Source organism: Rhinatrema bivittatum, chromosome 1, assembly GCF_901001135.1.
Source record: "Rhinatrema bivittatum chromosome 1, aRhiBiv1.1, whole genome shotgun sequence".
Lineage (NCBI taxonomy): Eukaryota > Metazoa > Chordata > Amphibia > Gymnophiona > Rhinatrematidae > Rhinatrema > Rhinatrema bivittatum.
The window spans coordinates 817,252,471-817,275,086 of NC_042615.1; the positions used below are offsets into that span (position 1 = coordinate 817,252,471).

At 50.6% G+C, this 22,616-nt stretch overlaps 1 protein-coding gene across 4 annotated transcripts in view; it reads right to left on the minus strand.

Moving 5' to 3' along the window:
• Positions 1 to 22,262, minus strand: part of PIGO (phosphatidylinositol glycan anchor biosynthesis class O) — a 54,233-nt gene extending 31,971 nt beyond the window's left edge. For 2 of the 4 annotated variants that reach the window (XM_029581704.1, XM_029581727.1), the window contains exons 1-5: positions 21,981 to 22,226; positions 16,479 to 16,983; positions 9,449 to 9,592; positions 8,674 to 8,797; positions 4,342 to 4,501 (exon numbers count right to left, since the gene is read on the minus strand). In XM_029581704.1, coding sequence (XP_029437564.1) covers positions 4,342 to 4,501; positions 8,674 to 8,797; positions 9,449 to 9,592; positions 16,479 to 16,971 — 921 coding nt within the window. In that variant the 5' untranslated portion in view covers positions 16,972 to 16,983; positions 21,981 to 22,226. Of the gene's footprint in view, positions 1 to 4,341; positions 4,502 to 8,673; positions 8,798 to 9,448; positions 9,593 to 16,478; positions 16,984 to 21,505; positions 21,528 to 21,980 lie in introns of those variants that run through there. The other 2 variants (XM_029581712.1, XM_029581719.1) reach the window with 2 other exon arrangements.
• Positions 22,263 to 22,616: the final 354 nt, after the last annotated feature.

The following is a 22,616-nucleotide window of genomic DNA, read 5'->3' on the forward strand; positions in this document are numbered from 1 at the left end:
AAAGGCCCTGGGTGCCGTAGAGAGTCCAAAATTGAAAATGATTGCCCAGGACGGAGAACCATAAGAACTTCTGGTGGCCCGGACAGGTGACGAAGTGCCAGTAAGCTTCGGTGAGATCGAGTGACACAAGGAACTTGCCCAAACGAAGGGGTGCTACGACCGATCGCCGAGTCACCATGCGAAATCATGGAACTCAAAGGCAACTATAGACTTGCTTCAGATCTCGTATGGGGCGGTATAAGCCATCCCCCTTTTTTTTTTTTTTTTTTTTTAAACCTCCCCTTGGGGAGAACTAGAACTATTGCCCATATATCAATCAGGCGTCTCACAATTTGTCTGACCGCCTGACGCTGTTCTTCGTAGGAACAAGAGGAGATTAGGAAGTGATCTTGAAGGCGCCGAGCAAATTTTAAGTCGTAGCCTTGTCTTATCACGATGAGGAACCATGAGTCTGAAACTAACTTGGTCCCTTTCTGGAAACTTGGGACAAACGTACTCTCACTAGTGGAATGGAAGAATGGACCAAGCTCAGTGGATTGAGAGGATTTACCTTCACCTGAGCATAACAAGGACCCAGACTTCCCAAATCTGTGGCCATGAAAGGACTGAGACCATGATTGCTGCCGAGCAGCAGGTTGTCCGGAGGTCCGGCAAACAATGGACCTCGATTTCTTCCAAGGAGAATATCATATCTCCAAGTTCATTTCCAAATAGCAATGTGCCCTTGCAGGGCCAACAACAAAGCTGGGCCATAGAGAAGACGTCGGCTGACCAATCTTGTAACTACAGAAGGCGGCGGGCCAAGACAGCCGCCACGTTGGAATGGGCTGATGTCCCAAGTTTATACCAGGCATTCTCGCCGCACGCCCTTGTGGCGCCCAGATGTCCCTCCTGAGCGGCTTGTTTCTGAGAAAGAGAAATAAGCTGCTGAGACCCAGTGAAGTCCTGCACGCAGGGAAGAACCTGCTGCACAAATGCAGCCCGGGCCCTAGCGCCAACAATTTGACAATGCTCTTAAGCTGCTCTTTAAGCTCACAGTCCTGCAGGTCCCGAAGTGCCGTTGCTCCTGTTACCTGGACTGTGGTTAATTTAATCTTTTTTTTTTTTTTGGCTACCGCAGACACCGTCGCGTCCAACTTAGGCACTTTCAAGAGGACCAATGCCCTTGCGGGCAGGGATATAGTCTAACCATGGCCTTAACGACCGTGAACCCCATATCAGGGGTGTTCCACTCCCGGAACAGCAAGGCAGTACCGAACAAAAGAAAAAGAAAAGACTTTGTCAAATCCAGGAGTCCCAGCCTGACAGAACCAAGTTACCATAACAGCCGGAATGAGGGGGGTCAGACCCAGCCCTCTGAAAAAGCTGGACCACTTTGGGAACATCGCCATGCATGCCGTGAGGCTTAATGGGGCGGATTTTAAAAGCCCTGCTCGCGTAAATCCGCCCGGATTTACGCGAGCAGGGCCTTGCGCGCCGGTGCGCCTATGTTCCATAGGCCTGCCGGTGCGTGCAGAGCCCCGGGACTCGCGTAAGTCCCGGGGTTTTTCGAGGGGGGCATGTCGGGGGCGGGGCCGATCAGTGCAGCGTTTTGGGGGCGGGCCCGGGGGCGTGGTTTCAGCCCGGGGCGGTCCGGGGGCGTGGCCGCGCCCTCCGGAACTGCCCCCAGGTTGCGTCTCGGCGCGCTAGCGGCCCGCTGGCGCGCGGGGATTTACTTCTCCCTCCGGGAGGCGTAAATCCCCCGACAAAGGTAGGGGGGGTTTAGACAGGGCCGGGGGGGGTGGGTTAGGTAGAGGAAGGGAGGGGAAGGTGAGGGGAGGGCGAAAGCGAATTCCCTCCGAGGCCGCTCCGATTTCAGAGCGGCCTCGGAGGGAACGGAGGTAGGTTGCGCGGCTCGGCGCGCGCCGGCTACACGAAATCGGCAGCCTTGCGCGCGCCGATCCAGGATTTTAGGAGATACGCGCATATCTGCTAAAATCCAGCGTGCTTTTGTTTGCGCCTGATGCGCCAACAAAAGTACGCGAAGGCGCGCTTTTTAAAAATCTACCCCAATGTGTTCCAAGACGTCAGCCTGGAAGCAGAGGCCACTTGGAAACACATGCTCCAGAGGATAGAGAAGCAGCTCCTGTCCCCCTCTAGGCAGCCTTGCGGGCTCTACAGGCTCTGTGCAGGATCATTATAAACTCTGATCAAAAATGAAGAGGAGGAGCCAGAAACATTGTCAGTACCTCAGTGACATTGGCCACCTTTTCTGCCCGATTGCTCCCCTCAGGAGCCTGAAAATGGGGCATCAAGGGTGCGGGAAAAGTTCCCCTCCCCCAGCGCGGCAAGCTCCGCCGCGCAAAAAAATTTGTAAAATGGCCACCATTCCCATGTTGAGCGGGAATGGATGCACTGGCTGCAGCTGAGTAGGCTTGAGCCTGCCAGCCCGCGGAGCGGTTGGCAAAATACGGCGCTGCCGGCTGAAAAGGATGTTCCCTCCCCCCGGGAAGGCAAGCCGATTCACGGCCGTCCAAAGCGACTCGCGTGCACGCGTCCCCAGCTGCACAGGCCGCTCGGCGCAGCATGAAGAGAAAATGAAAGAAAAAAATGTAGACGCTGTCCATGGAAAACAAACCCGCCCCTAGCGCTGCCCGACAGCGGAGGGAGACCCGGCATAGCACGGCACTCTGCTGCTAACAACAGGAAAAAACATCTCTCTCTCTATCTCTATCCATTTTTTGAAACCTGTTTGACGTCTTCCTAGGTCTTCTGCCTCCGCGGGTGAGTGAGCCGGGCTCCCCGGTATCACCCGAAAGCTAGGGAGGGATTCCGTTCTTTCGATTTAATCCCCAGCTTCTTTTCTATGCTCCAAGTTGTATTACTCCCTTGTTTTATTGTAACTGCATACCTTAGCCTTCTCTTGTTTAATGTTTTTATTATTATTATTATTATTATTATTATTATTATTAAGATAAATATTAGTTTTTACCTTTTTTGTTACCTATCCACTTGTTAATTGTAAACCGACATGATGCGATATCTATTGTGAATGCCGGTATAGAAAAACTTTAAATAAATAAATAAATAAATAAATAAATAAATTCAGAGCCGACAGAGAGGTCCTCAACCCCTGGCTCACACTGCCTGAGATACCAGGGCGGGGGTGGCCCCCTCGGGACCTGCCAACCCCCTGGGAGGCTCCAAAGGATGCAGAGAAGAGAAGTCCTTCTTCTGTCCTCTCTGGCTTTGTAGTTTTTTGTTTGTTTTTTTATAAAAAAGTAAAAGAACTGACCAAGTAAAACAAATTAAATTCCTGTCTCGCACAACTTTTTTTTTTTTTTTTTTTTAAAAGAACTACCGGTATCTAAGACCAGACTGTAGGCCTTGCACCTCCACCATCTGCTGGAGACACAGTAATTCTGCCGGACTGTAGGTGGCACCAGCCTATATATAGGCGGAGTTTGTTTTGAAAACTTCTCTGTCTCCATCTGCTAGAGGGGGGGCCAAACCCAGGAGTCTGGACTGATCCGGGTACGAACAGGGAATCGGCTTTCGCATTCTCTTGGGTTGCCATCAATTCCACCTGAGGACGACCCCCACCTGAGAAAATTTCTGCGAAAGGCATCCACGGCTCCCATTCTCCGGGTTCTAGCAGATTGTGGCTGAGAAGTCGGCCTGCACGTTGTCCTGGCCAGTGATGTGCGTCACCGAAAGTAGACAGAGATTCCTTTCTGCCCGTGGGAACAGGAGCGGCGTCTCTGCCAACACTCCGCGACTCCTGGTTCCCCCCCTGCTGATTCTCATACGCCACCGTGGTGGCAAGGTTTGAGAGGACCCACACAGCCCTCCCCCGAATCAGTGGGAGGAACTGGAGAAGTGCCAGGTGAATAGCCCTGATTTCTAGCCAGTTTATAGGATCTAGCAAAGTCGCCCATATCTAATAAAGCAGAAAACTTCATGGTGCATTCAATGTCACAGTTTTCTGACAAATGCTTGGTCAGGCTCTCTTATAGTTCAAGATATGTTAGTCCTTGGGACTGATGGACCACCTAAAGGAATAGCCATTCCTTAAGTGTGCACTGATTGGCTGTACAAAAAACACATTATAATGAGCCAATGCCATCCAAAGGGCTCAGAGCTGCTTTCAAATCATCATAAACAATTTCTCTTTTGTGAAGGCATGTTTTAGAGGCAGACCATTGAGCTAGTGCGGCGTCACCGTATCAGTGGCTAAGAAATATTCCCTAGAGTCCACATTGAATCCCAAACTCTCTCTCCACCTCTCGCAGCCCGTCTCTGAACAGTAAAGAGGGCTGCAGTCACTTTCTCACCCTCCGCACGCTCTCTCTCTCTCCTTACCTCTTGCAGCCCGTCGCTGAACAGGGCGGTTTTGCTATAGATAAAGAGAGCAGCAGTCACTTCCCTCTCGCTCTCCCCTCCGTGGTCGCCTGTGTCCGTCATCCCATGGTCCCCAAGCACCACCAGCAGCGTGTCATTGTGCAGATGGCCAATCAGCGACCTGTCCAGGAAGGAGACGCAGAAAAGAGTTACAGCCGGCTCAGAGCCCCGCTCTCTGCACTGCACGCAGGAGAATCAGTCTCGGCGACTTTCTGGGCTTTTACAATTCAAGAGGGTGAGCTACAATTACAGTTGGGCTCCAGACATCCTCAAAGCAGCTGTACTGATAGAGGACTGCAAAGGGGCTGCTCGTCCTCGAGTTTGGGAGTAAACTGTGCCCCTGCCAGAGTCTCTCTCACTTTAAAAGCAAACTGTTTTCATGCCACCTGAAATCTGACAAGCTGCAGGGCTTATAAAAATGCTCCCTTGCTTTGGACCCAGCCACCCAGCAGGTCCTCTTGCTGCTTTGGGATTCCAGCTCATTCCCACCGACCCGAGAGTTTTTTCCTTACTTTAAATAACCACTGCCAGACAATGCAGTGAGAGTTTTTGGCTGGGGGGTCCTGCACCAGGGCTCCTCCTGGCACCCTGCAATCGTGGGACTTACATCTGGGCCCCTACGTGTCGCCAGCAAGTGATGACCACAACACTCTGTCCAGGGAGTGGAAGACCTGACTCTGGGAACTACCATAAGGCAGTGGGCAGCCCTGCCACTGAGCCACTGTCACAATCAGGATTCATTGTACCTAAGCACTCTCGGACAGGGGTGTATCAATCGGTTCTAAGAAACTTCCCATGATGGAGATTCCTCCAGCCCTCGGGATAACTCGTCCCCAGCGCTTGATCACCCTTGCAGTCAGCAAGTTCTCCCTCATGTTTATTAAATCTCCAATTGAAGCTTCTCGTCCTCTTTTACCTGCAGAGGAAGGGAAAAGGAGCTGCTTGGGAGGGCTGATGACCTGACCCTCGTAAAGCCTGGGGGCAGGGAGTGAGGGTACAGGAGAACGTCTGGAAGAAGGAACCCGCTTTCAGCTTTCTGCCAGGTCTCCTCCCAGCTCTCCCTCACGGGGTGTGGAGAAAACACTGCGCTGCCATTTTGCTTTGGACCAAGCCAGCTCACCAAGATAAAGAGAACACGTTCCCCTTAGGGCCGAAGACTCAAATCTTTAAGATGTTTTCATCCTTGATAAAAGTTTGCCAGGAGAAGTACTACACTGCAAGAGAGGGGGGGTGCACGGGCTTTACCTCTGAAGTCCTTACTTGGCAAGAAGTAGAATGGGAATGGGACCTCCAAAATGAGCACGGGGAGGATGCCTGGAGAGCATACACGGGAATGTGGCTAAATCATTTCTGCCAAACCGATGGGCAGAGAACACACAGAAGATCTATCTGAGGTGGTATCTCATGCCGGCGAGGCTACTCAGAATCTACAGGCACATCATACCCGATCAACGCTGGACAGCATGCACTCACAGGATCAATGCCCGGATCATTTCGCAGGGCCCTCCTGGAGATCTTCACCCTCCGAGTCCTCAGCGGTCTCTCCATCTCCCCCCCCCCCCCCCCCGACGGACGTCTCAGACCCAGGAGCTGAAGAATTCCCCTGGACCTGGGCTGCGCACTTGCTCTAGGCTTCTTAGTTAAACGCTGGGACTTCGCCGGACGCTTACTCGCTGCCTCCCTTTTTGCCGGATAGGCCTTAGGGAGCAGCGTGGAAAATTCCTCAGACCTACTGGATCTCTTCTCCACTGCGTCCTCCTCTGGCTCCCCTGCCCCCCCTTCTCTATCTTCTGCAGTGCCTGGTTCCACTCTAGAGAGCAGGGGAAGGGAGTCTATAAACTCCCTAGCAATGTAGAGACAACATGACTGTCGTCTCCTCTAACCCCCCACCAGGGTCTCCAGAACGGGGCCTGAAGAACGCCTGCAGCGACCGCTTCCTGAGACCTCTGCGGAGGTCCCTGCCCTTTCGGAGGCCCAGCCGGCGAACAAAGAGGGGGCCATCGGGGCGCGATTTCCTCACCCCACAGGCCCGACACACTTTCCGCGCTCCGTGGGAGGCGCCATGCTTCTGCCACGGCCCGCCACAAAAATAACCTCCTGAATGCTGCGATCGCCGCGTCAATGCTGGATCCCCGCTACTGCAGGCAAGCCGCGTCCCCTCTCACCCTCGCCAACAGCCTCAACACAGAGACACAACTGACTGAGCAACCCTGCTCTCCCAAGATCCTTTCTTTTCTTTTAAAGAAACAACAACCAAGCAGCCCCAAGAAAAAGAAAGATGCACTTTCCTTCCTGCGTCTGGCTACTCCTACCTGTCAAAGGAGGGTGAGAAGGAAGCGAGAGCCCTGTCTTTCCCTCCCCTCTGGAAGTTGAGGGCCGAGCCAGAACAGAGATTACCAACTCCCCTGCTCACCCCGAGGGATGGCCCACGAAGGAACCTAACACCTTGGGGAGCACCAGTCTTCAACAACTTCTTAAATTCATTTACTTTTTTTTTTCTTTTTTAATAATCTCCAGACTGCAGATTTGCACCTCTACCATCTGCTGGAGACAGAGAAATACTGAGGGACTGCAAGCAGCACTCGGTTATGTAGCAGTGTCTGAAAAGTTTTTATTCTCTGTCTCCATCTGCTGGTAGGGATGCAAAACCCACTTCACTGGACTGATCTGGGCTATGAACAGGAATAACTGTTTACCAACTTACTAGCTTGGTAGTTCAATGTATTATTGGATATATATTGCTGTTACTGAATTGCACCACACTGAAGAACTCATGCTTTTGGTTAATAATCAAAAGTTTAAATGGAAAAAAAAGAAAAAAGGTACACAAGGAGAGATTTAACCCTTCTGTCAGTGTGAAAGTCATCCTTACAGCTGCTCACCTGGCCAGCCTGTCCCACGTCCCCCTGTCAAATAACCTCTCAGTCTTTTAGACAAACCCAGCCTCACTGGTTAGATTCTCTTTTACTGCCATCCTCTGGGCTTTCTCCAGTTTCTCCATGTCCTTCTCAAAGCGTGGACCTAAATTTGAACACACACTTCAACAAAAAGGCTGCAGCAAGGCCGTGCAGCGTGGGGGAATCACGTGACAGTCCTGTTAGTGCAGCTCTCAGTTTTACAGAAGCCCGGCGCTGCTGGCTCGGGCTTCGTTTCTGGTACACCGTCACGCGCCGCCCAGCGATCCGGCTGCCAGGGGCGGACTGGCCTATCGGGGGATCGGGCAGCCCCCGGTGGGCCGGTCGCACCAGTCACGCGGTCTGCCGAGCGCGGCCGTGACAAGAGCCGCGCTCGGCAGACCACGTGGTGTCTCCTGGGCGGCGAATCCCCGGGCCGGTCGTCGTCGGGAATCCGCACCTGCCAGCTGCCCAGACTCATTCCCCCAGATCGCAGCTCTGAGCCAGCCGCATCTTCCTTTCTAAGTGGATTACTTTCTTTGCTTCTAGTTCTTTGAGAGGTCAAGAGAATTTTAAATCCTAATCTTGTCCTTCGGAGCGATTGCCACTCCCCCCTCAATCTGGTAGTTTGTGGATTTTATAAAAGTGTAGTCAAGACATTCACATCTGTAGCAATACTGACCAAGCCCTGTGGCGCCCCGGGAGACTCGCCCGCAGATTCATCCCAGCCATTCACAAACGTTTCCCATCCAGCTGACCATTACATGAAGAGGGTCATCACATCTGGACCTCTCCCCCAGGGCTCTGTCTGAGAAGAAAGAGGGGCCGGATCGGTTCTTCACAGACCCAGCTGAGCGGTTTGGGGTTTTTTCCCCCCAGCACCTGGTTACGAGGGTTGCCAACTGGCTCCAGGTTTTCAGGACGGGTCGAACCAGTCCCAGTTCTGCCCCACTGCATGCAGGGACCTTAGTTCTGATGCCCCGGTTGCATCCCCCACTAAGAGGCCCTGCATGCTGTAGGGTAATAATGGCAGGGCTGGAGCAGACTGGAAAACATGGCGCCGGCTGGCAACCCTACTGGTTACCATCCTGCTGCCGGAAAATCATCCTGGACTGATCCTGGTACGTACAGGGAATGGCTGTTGCAAGCAGAGAGATGGTAACAAGGTGCCAAGAGCTGTAAAACGTACTCACACTCGTTCAGAGCAATTTGCTGGGAAGCTGGGACTGGGTCACAAAAACAAAACAGCCAGACACTGCCAAAAACAAATTCTGGCAATGTCTGGATTAAGTTACTTGATCATTTAACCTCTGAGGTTACAGCCACAGACTCTGCACTTCACATGTCTGCTCTGAAAAAGAAGAGTCGGGATTTCGTGCTCTCTCCCCCCACTGCTCACCGTAACATCTCGTCCATCTGCAGTAGTTTCTTCGCTGTCTCTGGGTGATCTGGTCCATGCTTGTGACCGCAGTGATCCACACCGAGGAAGTGTGCGATCACAACATCCCACTCCTCACCATCCACTGTAGGGGAGACAGAGAACGAAATGAGTGAGAGAGGCACAAGCACAGTAACTGAAACCTCACTGGAATAAATGGGAAGGCGGCTTCCATCTACCGGGCAATCATTTTCCGTTCGCCTTAACCCCTGCAACAGAGGGTCCAGGAATGCTACAATCGGATCATTAACGTATTCACTTTTAATTTTAGTAGGCTCTTTGCCCTCTGCCAGCCCTGAAGTATTCTTCTGAATGAGATCTGAGACGAGAGGCACAGATGCCTCTCCCCCTGCCACAGAAGGCTGCTGGCGTCTGGGGGCTGTAAGGAGAACAATGGTTGGCAACCGACTATTTTTTTCCCCCCAATAAATGCGCTTAAGCAGTGGCTCCCGCTGAGTTGGTGGTACATCCCAGAGAAGCTCTGGATTACAGCCCACGAGTTCTTTCTACACCCGTCAAGATGCATTTCACAGCCGCCTCTCATGGCTGTGGTCGAAACAGGGTATTTTCTTGAACCGCAGGAAAATAATTGTGACGTCCTAGCTCTGCTACGAAATGCAACTTGTTCACCAGCCAGGAATTACCAGCCAAGCCCCCAGCCTCTCATGCACTGCAGGGCTCGGGCAGGTACGCAGGCTACCCCGGACACCTCCCGGCACCGTAACACGGAGCTCACCCGTGGGAAAGAGATGCTGCAGAATGCCGTCGTCCACGGTATGAAGGTCCTTTACATTGAAAGAAGGGAAGAAAAAGGACTTAAAGAACTTCTTGGGAAAAAGTCCATCCCAGGTATCGTCACCCATGAACACCACCTTCCTCCCTGGAATCAGAACACAGACGAAAAATTAGAGATCAGGGGAAGGCAGAGGGTGGGTGCAAGAGACGGGTGTGGGGAAGGCGGCGTCTGAGAGAGAGAGAGAGAGAGAGAGAGAGAGAGAGAGAGAGAGAGAGAGAGAGAGTGCACTCCTAGAACCCACAGCTGCTGCTCCTCCTTCCCACGCAAGCTTCCTTTCTAAACAGTCCCTGAACTTCCAGCCTGATAACTCAGGACAGGCCCACCTCCCGATGCCGGCAGTCTCTCTGGAAAGAAATGCAATTCGAGATCCCTGAATTATTCAAGGAACTGCAGAAACCAGGGTCTCTCCTACTGAAGGCAAGGGCTGGAAGCTGTGGTTCTTGGGCCTGGCTCTCTCTCGCCGTAGACCGCTAGCAAAAAGATCACACCCCCAGGTCTGCACACTGGAGGAGCGTGCCAGTTCACTAGCACTCTGGTTTGACTTTCAAATTCAGAGACAGGAGCAGAAGGGAGTGAGACTCTACCGGTGATAAGAACATTTGAGCTACAGATATTGAATTCCCTCATTAAGAGCCATGAGATCAGCCTTGCAACAAGCAGAGGCTTCAATTCACTTGCATAAATGTAATAATTAGAAAGCCCCTGCTGTGTTAGCAATAAACTAGATATAGGTAAAAAGATCAGGAAAAATACTGGAATACCTTTTGGATTTATGCAAAGCTTGTATTTGTTAGATGGCCCCATTGACTAAGTAGTTCTGAGAGGATTATACTATTTCCAATCAATACAGCAATGTCATCGGACATGGGCATAGCTAATCTGCCGACATGTTACCATGCATGGAAATTCAGAATGATGAGAGGCTACTATGTTAAATTTATTTGTCCCCTAGATAACATTTAACACAGAAAAGATTTCAGAAAATTCCCCCTCTCTCTCTGTTTTTGCTATCTTAACTTTCGTTTTACAATCTGCTGTAACTAACAAGCTCCCAACAAAGCATACACTAATTTGTCTATAAAAACTCCCAGGGACCTCCCAGGTAGAAACCACCGATTCAGAGATTTACACACACTCTCCTCCCACTCCCCACAATCTCCCTGTCCATGCACTGCTGCTGGCATCTCTCCTGCCCCCTCACAAAATCAGCGCTACCAATGTCGCTTACCCCCCACCGTGCCAGCCTCCCTCTCCTTCCACCGGCAGTAGCAGTATCTGTCCTCCCATGCTCCCAGTGCATCTCCTTCCACCTGCTCCCTTTTAATAAGCTCTTCTCCCATTCACAGGCATCTGGTGCAGCACCAGTGGCTTTCCGCCCACTGCACTACCTCCCAGTGACATTGCCATATTGTCTCTCCTCACACCTCCTAATGCCGCACTCTCTTTTCGCATCTCCCTCTAGCTTCCCTTGGACATGGCAGTCTAGAAAGTAGAGATATACACAAATGTTTGCATAAGGGTACAAAAATGTACAGCTTTTAATTACAGCAACGTCATAGACAAATGGAATTATACATGTCCTAATGTTTAAACATACATAAATAACTGAAGGGCAAAAGTACAATCTCGCAATATATAATAACCCTATTGCACAATGATTTCTCGTCTATAGGAAAGTTGGTTCTTACCTGCTAATTACTGTTCCTGAAGTACCATGGAACAGTCCAGACAAGTGGGTTTATGCATCCCTACCAGTAGATGGAGGCAGAGAACAAAGTTTTGAGGCCCTGCTACATAACTGCGAATGCCACCTGCAGTCCCTCAGTATTGACCTATACCCAAGCCAAGATGATTACTAGGGGTGAACAGAGACTTAAACTTGGAGCCCCTACACTAAGGGTGAACAGAGACAAAGCGGGAGCCCCTGGAACTAGGCCCTCTTACCTCAGCTCAGCAACATCCAGAAGTGAGGAAGTCTTTCGAAAGATGAGGATGGGTCACTGGACTGATACGTGGTACTTCAGGAATGAAAATTAGCGGATAAGAACCAATTTTTCTTTCCTGTTCATACCCCGGATCAGTCCAGATGAGTGAAACCCGAAAGATCCTGGGCGGGAACCCGAAAGATCCATGCGCAAAACACGCTTCCCAAACATCACCTCCTCTGGGGCACGCACATCTAAGCGATAATATCTGGTAAAAGTGTGAAGAGAAGACCACATCGCCGCACAGCAGATCTCCTGTGGAAAAAGCAATTGACACTCCACCCACGAGGTCACCTACGCCCTAGTGGAATGCGCTCGCAACCCCTCAAGCACCGGACGGCCCTTGCAGATGTAAGCCGAATCTATCTTCTTTAACCAGCGAACAATCGGGTCTTTGGAAGCCTTATTTCCCTTCTTTGCTCCACTGAGCAGGACAAATAGATGATCCAATCTCTGAAAGGGATTAGTCACCTTGTGTTATCGCAAAAGGATACGATGCACGTTCAATAAGTGAAGTTCTCGAGACATCAAAGAATCGGTCACCAAGTTTGAAAAGACAGAAAGCTCCACCATCTGGTTAAGGTGAAAAGAGGACATTACCTTCGGCAAAAAGGATGGAACCATTCGTAAGGAGACTCCATTGTCCGAGAAACGGAGGAAAGGGTCCCTACACAACAACGCTTGCAGCTCAGAGATTCATCTAGATGAACAAATAGCCACCAGGAAAACAGTCTTCAAGGTTAAATCTTTTAATGACGCCCTCCGCCTCGGCTCAAAAGGGGGCCTACACAGCACCTGAAGAACCAAATTCAGATTCCACGCCAGGAAGATCTTCCACACTGGAGGACGCAGATACTTTGCACCTCTCCAGACTTAGTTTTTGGGTACTTGCCAGGTTCTTGTGGCCTGGATTGGCCACTGTTGGAAACAGGATGCTGGGCTTGATGGACCCTTGGTCTGACCCAGTATGGCATTTTCTTATGTTCTTATGTTCTCAGAAAACGAGCCACATCCGGATGAGACGCCAGCAGCTTTCCCCAAATCCTGCCACGCAGGGAACCCAAAGCTTCCACCTGGACCCAGAGGGAATTGTACGCTAGCCCCTTAGATAACCCGCATTGCAGAAATTCCAAGATCCACAGGACGTCCACTTCTAAAGGCTGTACTCTCTTCAGCAAACACCATGATTCGAATACTCTCCACACCCGGACATAAGTCAATGAAGTGGAAGGCCTCCTCACCTGAAAAAGTTGCAATCACTGGCTCCAAATATCCCTTCAAACGGAGCCGCCACCTCTCAAAAGCCAGGCTGCTGGACAGAAGCGATCCTCCCAGTCTAAATATACAGGTCCCTGGTGAAGTAACCTTAAGAGATGAGCCAAGGAAATGAGTCTGTCTACTGCGAGACGCAGAAGGTCTGCAAATCACGGCTGCAGCAGCCACTTGGGCACCACCAGAATCACCCTGCCCAGATGAGTTTCGATGCGCCGCAGCATCTGGCCTACAAGCACCCACGGAGGAAACGTATAGCAAGAGGTGTGTCAGCCACGGTTGAACGAGAGCGTCGATGCCCTCTGATTCGACCTCCCGTCTGCGACTGAAAAAGCGACCCACTTTCACATTCGCCAGAGTCACCATGAGGTCTATCATTGGTTTGCCCCACCTTGCTTGCAACAAGGTGAAGGCTTCGGCCGACAACTCCCACTCCCCCAGATCCAGACGCTCTCCGCTGAGGAAGTCTGCTTGCACGTTGTCTACTCCGGGCCACATGAAAAGCAGCTAGTGTCTCCAGATGTTTTTCCTCCCACAGGAACAGCTCCTGTGCTTCCAATGCCACTAGACGACTCTTCGTACCGCCCTGATGATTGATGTATGCTGTCGTCGCATTGTCTGAGAATACTCATACTGATTTGCCCCAAATGAGCAGAACATGCCAACAAGGCCTTCCGCATTGCTCTAGTTTCCAGTCGATTGACCAAGCCGCCTCCTCTGGCGACCACTGACCCTGGACCGATTTCCCCAGGCAAACTCCCCCCCCCCCCTCCCATCCAGAGAGACTGGCATCCGTGGTTATAAGTACCCAGACAAGCATTTCCAGATCCATTCCCTTCTCGAGATTGTGCCGCGATAGCCATCACGAGAGACTGGACCTGGCCTCCTCTGGCAATGGTAATGGAAGCTGAAATTCCGCCAACAGCGGGTTCCAGTGGGAATAACAGAGCCCCCTGCAGAGGACACATGTGAGGGAGGAGGAATAGCCTAGTGGTTAGAGCAGTGGACTATGAACCAGGAGACCAAGGTTCAAGTCCTTGTGACCTTGGGCAAGTCACTTTACCCTACATTGCCTCAGGTACAAAAACTTAGATTGTAAGCCCTCTGGGGATAGGGAAATACCTACAGTACCTGAATGTAAACCGGTGTGATATCTCAATTGAGATGAATGTCTGTATATAAAAATAATAAATAATAATAATAATGTGAGCAAAAGCCCAGGGCACTAAATCCAACATAGAAGCCATGGACCCCAAGACCTGTAGGTAATCCCAGAATTTGGGCACCACCAAGCTCTGCAACCAAAGAACCTGACTCTGCAGCTTGAGGGCTCTCTCTGTAGTCAGAAACACCTTCCCCAGACTGGTATCAAAGCGAGGCCCTAGATACTCCAAAGATTGAGTCGGCTTCAGATGACTCTTTTCTAGGTTCTTCACCGAGCCCAGTGCCCCCAGAAGCTGGAGCACCCGCTGGATTGAACGACCACAGTCTACCTCCAACTTTGCTCGGATGAGCCAATCGTCCAGGTATGGGTGTACCAGGACGCCCGCCTTCCTGAGGGCCACCACCACTACTACCATCACCTTTGTGAATGTGCAATGTGTCATCGCTAAACCAAAGGAAAGAGCTTGAAATTGGAAATGTTCTCCCAAAATCATGAATCTCAGAAACTGCTGATGTTCGGGTCGAATAGGGATATGAAGGTAGGCCTCCCCTTTGCGCAATGCCGCTATCACTGTGTGCAGTGTCTCCATCCGAATCCACAACACCCAAAGGGCAGCATTCACCTTCTGCAGATCGAGAATGGGCCGAATGGTCCCTTCCTTCTTTGGTGCCACAAAGCACACTGAATGCCTGCCCTGCCCCCAGAGAATAAAAACTTTTCAGGCACTGCTACATAACAGAGAGTGCCACCTGCAGTCCCTCAGTATTCACCTGTACCCAAGCCAAGATGATTACGTTAACAAATCTTCCTCTACACTAAGGGCAAATGGAGAAATTACTTACCTGATAATTTCGTTTTCCTTAGTGTAGACAGATGGACTCAGGACCAATAGGTATAGTGTACTCCTGTTAGCAGTTGGAGACGGATCAGATTTCAATCTGACGTCAGCCCCTAGTACATATACCCCTGCAGGAAGTGCAGCTCCTCAGTATTCTTCCTTGCAAAGCATTGTGGATATATGTGTGACTGACTGATTGATTAACTTAATATGATTAACTTAGGTAACTTTTGTTTAGAACGTTAAAACTTGGTTAACTTGAACTGGTTGGTTGACTATAGTTGGAGACTGCCAGTGTGCCCAACTGGAAAGCGTCGACACCCGGCAGGGTGGATGCCCTAGGGAAATGAAAGCATGGCTTACTCTTGATTGTTGAAGGACCATGTATAGTGGCAGCCAAGGGTGGGCTGCTGAGTCCATCTGTCTACACTAAGGAAAACGAAATTATCAGGCAAGTAATTTCTCCATTTCCTAGCGTGTAGCAGATGGACTCAGGACCAATGGGATGTATAAAAGCTACTCCCGAACTGGGTGGGAGGCTGCCCGTGGTCCATTAAGGATTGCTCTTGCAAATGCTGTGTCCTCCCGAGCCTGAACATCCAGACGGTAGAATCTGGAGAAGGTATGGATGGAGGACCAGGTTGCCGCCCTGCAGATCTCGGCAGGTGACAGCATTCTAGTTTCTGCCCAGGAGACCGCCTGGGCTCTGGTGGAATGGGCCTTGACCTGTAGAGGTGGTGGTTTTCCCGCTTCTACATAGGCTGCCTTGATGATGTTTTGTTCTCTGCCTCCGTTTGCTGGCAGGGATGCAAAACCCTCTTCTCTGGACTGATCTGGGGTATGAACAGGAAACTGAGTGTGCGCTCCCCGTTCCCTTGGCTGCTACTCCCCCCCCCCCCCCCCCCCCCCGCACTTCCTGTCTGAAATGGAAGGAGCAGCCGCAGAGATCAAGAACACACGCTCATTCTGTCCCCACTCTGCTGTCTTTCCTGTTCTCACTGTCATGATGGGGAAGACGCAGGGAGGGAAAGGAGGGGAGCCTGAAAAAGGGGGACATGGGAAGAGACAGTAAGGAGAAGAGCTTGACGGGGGAAGAGAGAGAAGTAAATGCGGAGGAAGAGAATAGAGGCTGGAGGGGAAAGAAGAAAGGTTGAAAGGCAAAGGTAAAGACTCAAAGTGTAAGAGGGAGGGAGATTGGAGGTCTGGAAATGAGGAAGGAATACTCCCACCCAACGAAGGCAGAGAGGAAATAAGCGACTGTGAAGCGCTGAGAGAGGAGGAAGGGAGACAGAAGGAAACAGAAGACGAATTGTGACGAGAGGGAGAGAAGTTATGAAGGAAAGTTGGGGAAAGGGCGGGGAGAAGGCAGTACATAGTAAAATAAATATTCCCTACTGCTACTTAGGGTTCTCAATGACAGCACAGAAAGCCAAGAACCAAGACTTCAGACTGATTCCTCTGCACCGTCCCTTGTTCCCCAATGTCCCTTCTCAGACTGGAAGGAGGAGTGGCTGCAGTCACCTGGAAGTGATACCTTGCCCCCTCCCCCCCCCTGGAATTTCTCTACCTGAATCTCTGCCTGACTAGACAGGGGGGATTTTGGTGAGGGAGATTTGCCTGGATCTACTGCCCAACAGCAAGTTTTGCACTAAAACCTTAAGACTAATCCACAGCACTGCACAAAGTGTCTACTCGCAAAGCAGCACTCACCGTTCTGCACAAGCTGATCGATCAGGTTGTCCTCTTGGATGGCGTAACTGGCAAAATTGCTGCCCACATCGATGAAGGTTGGCAGGGAGCCTGTGGTGATGCCCTTGATCCTCTGCATGGTGGTAGTGGGTGGGTCGGCCCTGAATGGGTACAGCCGAGCGTGGCGGGGCTGGCTGCTGGTCAGCTGATGGATAACCTGCATCCGGTTCTCGTAGGGCTTAGGGTTGAGGTTTGTGGGGTCGAAGCGAGCAAACTCAAACTGCAGAGCGTCAATGACGACGATCACTGCTCTGCGAAACCTACGATGCATCCAGCAAGAGCCAGGTGCCTCCTGCCATCCAGCCCACGGAGGGGGCACAAGCCCATCCAGACAGGAGCTTCGCTGGCCGAGTTCAATCCTCATGAGGAGAAATCCACTCAGGAAGAGGCCGATGCCAGCGTAGAACAGGAGGCAGGTCCAAGCCAGGAAGAGCAGCACAGGCACCCTCCTCATCCTTCCAGAGAGCTGGGAGAGGAGAAAGAGAGGGGATCAGGACACAGCGCCTCTCTATAGCCCCTTCCCACACCACCAGCCCAGATTCCTTATTAACTTGGACTTCTCAAGGAAACAAACAAAAACAGCCAAAGCTGACACTTGGGAAGGCCTTCAGCCAAACTGTACAGGGTGTGCCGAATAATCACACAAAGAGTACCTGCACAGCCCCGCCCCCTAGAGTTTCTCAAGCTTTCCTCCCTCAGCCCTCTCCAAAGGCTGGGGAGGAAAGTCCGGTGTATCTGGCTGACCGTGCAGCAGGACTCCAAGGCTGCCTTACTGACCCATGGCAGCACACCTCAGAAGAGAGCGGTTCCCAGCTCTGGCAGGGAGAGAGAGAGAACACAGCATCACTAAAATCATCATCTGGTGGAGTACAAAGCTCTGGACATAGCTGGTGACACGATCAGAGAACTATCACTCTCCTGCCTGGTGACGTTGGCTAATAAAAAACAAGGGGGCCAATGCAATATTAAATGCGGAAAGCGGGCGCTGACTTTTCAGTGCCCGCTTTCTTAACGCGTGCATGGCGCCCGCAAGGGGAGACGCCATGCAATAAACAAATTAGGGGGTCGCGCTAGCAAGGAGGCGCTAGGGTCGCTTGCGTGACCTTAGCACCTCCTTGCTAACGCGACCCTGCGGTTACCGGCGGTCTGCCGGTTATGAACGCTGACGCCAAGCATATCGGCATCGGTCTTCAATACGGCTGGCTGAGGGTTTCTTTTTCTTTTTTTAACTTTTAAAAAGTACAGAAAAGCAGTTTTTTCTGCTTTTCTGTACTTATTTTTCAATGCGCTCAGCTGGTAACGCCTGCTCCAGGCAGGCGTTAATAGCTGAGCGATAAATGTGTGTCTGAGACGCACATTTATTTTTTTGCATTTGGAGTGAATGAGTAATAGCCTCATTCGCATGCATTTGCATGTGATGAGCGCTCTCTCATTCACTCCGTGTCGGATGCGCGTTAAATAGGTGCTAATCCCCCTATTGCCTTAGGGGGTGGATTAGCACCTATTTAACCCACGTCCGACTGCGGGTTATACAGTGCGCTCGGCTGAGAGCACTGTAATGCATCGGCCCCAAGGAGGGTGAGCAAGAGAGCCACCAGGAGAAAGGGAAGGGAGGGGAACTGCAGGAAGAAGATAACAAGACATGATTAGAGAGAGAAAAAACAAAGTAGGGTAAAGAAACAGGCACCAGAGGAAGAACTCAAGTCAGAAGAGACAAAGAAGTGAAAAGGGGCAGAATTACACAAAAAGATCCGGCTGCACATAAACGGTAGAAAAATATATTTTTTTTAAAGAAACATATTTCAAATGTGAAATCTTTTCAATGCATTTGCAATTTTTGCACGTAAGCGGTAGGCAAATGTGCTCCAGGATTGCAGCAGAACGCCAGGGAGCCGCCCCAGAGTCAACAGAAGGCTCCCAGGTGACAGGAGCCCAGAAACACACCGAGAAACATAGAAATGAAGGCAGAAAAGGACTAAGTGGTCCATCCAGTCTGCCCAGCAAGCTGATGGTAGCACCAACCGCACCATATAAGTCTCCCCCATAAAAGGTATCACCAGGGGTTGGCAACTGCCGTGCATACAAATCACCCCCATACTTAGTTTCCCAAACCGTTAAAGTCAGGGCCCTTGTCGGTTGCTGTCTGAGTCCAATTCCCCATTACCTCTTACCATTGAAACAGAGAGCAATGTTGGAGGTGCATCACAAGTGTAAGGCTTACTGTAGTAACAGCTGCATCAGCAAGTTACCCCCATGCTTATTTGTTTTCCCAGACCATAACATTCAATGTCCTTGTTGGTTGCTGTCTGAATCTAATTCCCCTTTTTCTCTGTTCCCCCCCCCCCCCCAAGAGAGCAATGAGGTCAGTAAACAGCAGGCATGGAGCCTACATAGCAGTAGGGAGAGAAAAGAACCGTTCCAGATTCACAACGCAGCCCTAGCGCATGTCTGCTCCTGAAGGTGACCTCGGGGTCCTTCCCAAAAGAAGTCATGTGAGCTGGCCAAACAAACTGTTCAGAGAAAGCCAAGGAACACCTCGCGCTACGCTACTGAATGGGAAACACCCGAACCCTCAGGGCCTGATTTACTACGCTTTCTTCCCACAGACACAAAAGGGAAAGCAAACCTTCGTAAATCAGATCATTACCTTGGCTTCAATGTGTTGCAGAATTTTTCAAACGCACAGAAAACAATGCCCTACAATGTACAGTAAATCCTCATTAAATTAAAAAAAAAAGGCAGCTGAGTGTGGCTTTGTGTGTTTTGGCTCTTTGAGATACATTGATCTACAGTCAGGACCTATCTAACCAGGGAAAGCTAAGATTGTATTCAGGAACAAGGTCTTATTCCCTGCAAAGGGTGCAGGGGGGAAAGTTTACATATCACTTCCATGATGGTTACCAGCTAATAAGACTTTTTGGCCCACCCAGTCTGCCCAGTTAGCCCCTTGCCCAGATGTTTCCCTTATTATGGAAAGTGCTATCTTCTTGTACTTCACCGATACCTGCCAGACATTACAATTTTCTGCCATACTCTATTTCCCATCCACAATGATTCCAGTGGCCAGGGAAATTCAGGTCATTTTTCTCAAAGAAAACCAGAGATATCAGATAAAAACTTTCATTCCTCTTGTTTACAGTTGCACTGGGCTAGCAGTTAGAACAAATCATGAACCAGCACCCCTGAAATGCAGATTTACAGCTCCCTCTTATCACTTACATAAGACTTGCCATACTGGGTCAGACTAAAGGTCCATCAAACCCAGTATCCTGTTTCCAACAGTGGCTAAGTCAGGTCACAGGTACCTGGCAGGATCCCAAGGAGGGGTCCCTGCGTGACCATGGGACAAGTCACTTTCTCACTCTGTGCTTCGGTCCTAATCCCAGCTCTGCCAGTACCTCTCTGTGTGACCTCGAGACAAGTCACTGTGAGCAAGGACTCACTGATGTTGCTCTTACAAAGGGTAATAGATTACATAGAAATAGAACTTTATTTCTTTATTCTCTTATATTCTAATGTTTTTGGTAACTTAGAAGGTAGAGTAATTAGGTAAACTTTTTAGTAGTTAGAAACTATCAGAGACAAGCTCAGCTGCACAATCCAAAAACCCCTTCCCCCCTCTTTTCTAGAAATGTGCTTTGAGACAAAGAATAGTGTGTGGATTCTTCTAAATGTAATAAAATTAATAAATAAGAGTAAGGACAGGCTGGCTGTATGAGCTCCTTGAAAAAGCAGGCAGTGATTAAAACTGCTGAAGATAATTGAAGCAGAATACAGACAGGGAAGGGAGTATGTGGAAAACGATTGCCAGAAAGAAAGGAATGCTGCTCCCTTAGCAGTTGGAAAGAGGCAAGCAGAGATAAAACTGTACCCCTTCCCACACCTGGCTTTAGCAAGGGCATATACACATACACAAGAGAAAGGGGGAAGGGAGTCAGGATCAGGACTGAACAAGCAGAAGGAGCAGGGACAGGACATGAGTTTAAGCATGAGACCAACACGGGTCAGCTGCATGGACAAAGGGGTTCAGTAATTGGCTACTGAACCCTGAGAAGATAAGGGTATAACCAATTTGGTAACAAGGGGGGGGTAAAAGAAAAGAGGTGGGCATGAGAGGAGCATCACCTGGACAGACAAGCTAAGGAACAGGGGAATGACCAAAAAAAGGGGATTTGTAAAAACACAAACGGGCCGATACAGTAAAGCGCACTCCGGCGGAGCGCATTGTTAACCCATGTTTCGCCGCGCGTTTTTGACACGCTGTTTTTTTAGCCTTTATAGCGCATCGAAAATGCACGGCCAACCCTCCCGAAACTAATAGCGCCTGCAACATGCAAATTCATGTTGATGGCCTATTTAGTCATTCCCACATGATACAGAAAGCAAAATGTGCAGCCAAGCCACACATTTTAATTTCGGCCAGCACCGGAAAATGTAAAGAAAAGCAGAAAACTGGCTTTCTATACACCCTCCAACTTAATATCAGAGCGATATTAAGTCGGAGGCCCCAAAAATTTAAAAAAAATTTAAAAAAAATTAAAATTAAAAATCTGCCCACAGCCCACGGACTGGAAGTCAGACGCTCAGTTTAGCCAGCGTCCATTTTCCGAACCCGTGGCTGTCAGCGGGTTTGAGAACCGACGCCGGTAAAATTGAGCGTCGGCTGTCAAACCTGCTGACAGCCGCTGCTTCTGTCAAAATGGAGGCACTAGGGACGCGCTAGTGTCCCTAGCGCCTCCTTTAACCTCGGGCTGATACTGAATCTCGCACTCAGGACACTGGCCTGTGTGGGTGTCGGGAGAGTGGGCGCTCGCCGGCTCTCCCGCGCTTCTTTCTGTATCAGCCCGAGAGGGATTTATTGGGGAGGGAAAGGGGGCTTGCTTAGGCTGAAAATATATAAATTGAATAGCACAATGCTGCGAGTGTGCCTACTTCTGTATGACACCCGTACTTGCAAGTTCGTAAAATAAAGAAATAGATTGTCTCACCAACTCTTTGTGTTCACTACATAATTTTCTGAGAAGGTGCAATACCACTTCTTACATCACTTTCTCACTCTGTGCTTCGGTCCTAATCCCAGCTCTGCCAGTGCCTCTCTGCGTGACCTTGAGACAAGTCACTTTCTCTCTCTGTGTTCGGGTCCTAATCCCAGCTCTGCCAGTGCCTCTCTGCGTGACCTTGAGACAAGTCACTTTCTCTCTCTGTGTTCGGGTCCTAATCCCAGCTCTGCCAGTGCCTCTCTGCGTGACCTTGAGACAAGTCACTTTCTCTCTCTGTGTTCGGGTCCTAACCCCAGCTCTGTCACTGTAGAGGAAGGGGGCGGCTGGATAGCGCGAGTGGCCGAGTCCAGCTCAGGGTCTTCGCAGGACCCGGTTCCTGACCTTAGAAAGCCTCTGAGCACGGGGCTCCCTTCAGTCCAAACACCAAGAAAACAAGAGCAGAGCCCCCCCCCCTCCCCCTCACCTGACCCGCCTCCTGGAGGCTCCAGACCAGCGCCGGTTTTCGCCCTCACGCCCAGGTGCATTGTGGGCTCCGTAGTCCCCTTTCCTCCATGCGCCACCGGCAGGAACGGAGGTCAGACGCCGGGCTGCGGCCCGGCAGCTCCTGCAGGTCACTGCACACCGACAGGGAACGCGCGCGGAGCCTCACCTGCGAGCCGGCACCCGGAAGTCGGGGGCACCACCTTCACCACCGCTAGCGACGCTACCCGTCGGCCAACGAGTGCACGAAACCGGAGGAAGAGCGGCGCCCGAGCCCGGCAGATGCACAGCGCCACCTACAGGCGGGGGAGCAGAGGTCAGGCGATCGCACTAGTGTTAGCTGTAGGCATGGAATTGTACAGCATGTGGATCAACACATTTCTTATGAAATCACCATTTAGTAGTTCAGTAGTTAACACTTTCTATTCCCTTTTTTTTTTCATGTAATAGTAATACTATAATTTATTCATGGTGTTGTGCCCAACATTTGCTTGAGGCAAGTTAAGGGTGGAGCGTGATTGACAAATGTAGATGCCACTTAGTAATAGTGAGCCTGTTTCCAAAGAGCTCACAGTTAAAGGGATTAGGTGAGAGGGTGCTCAGGACAACCAAGGGAAGA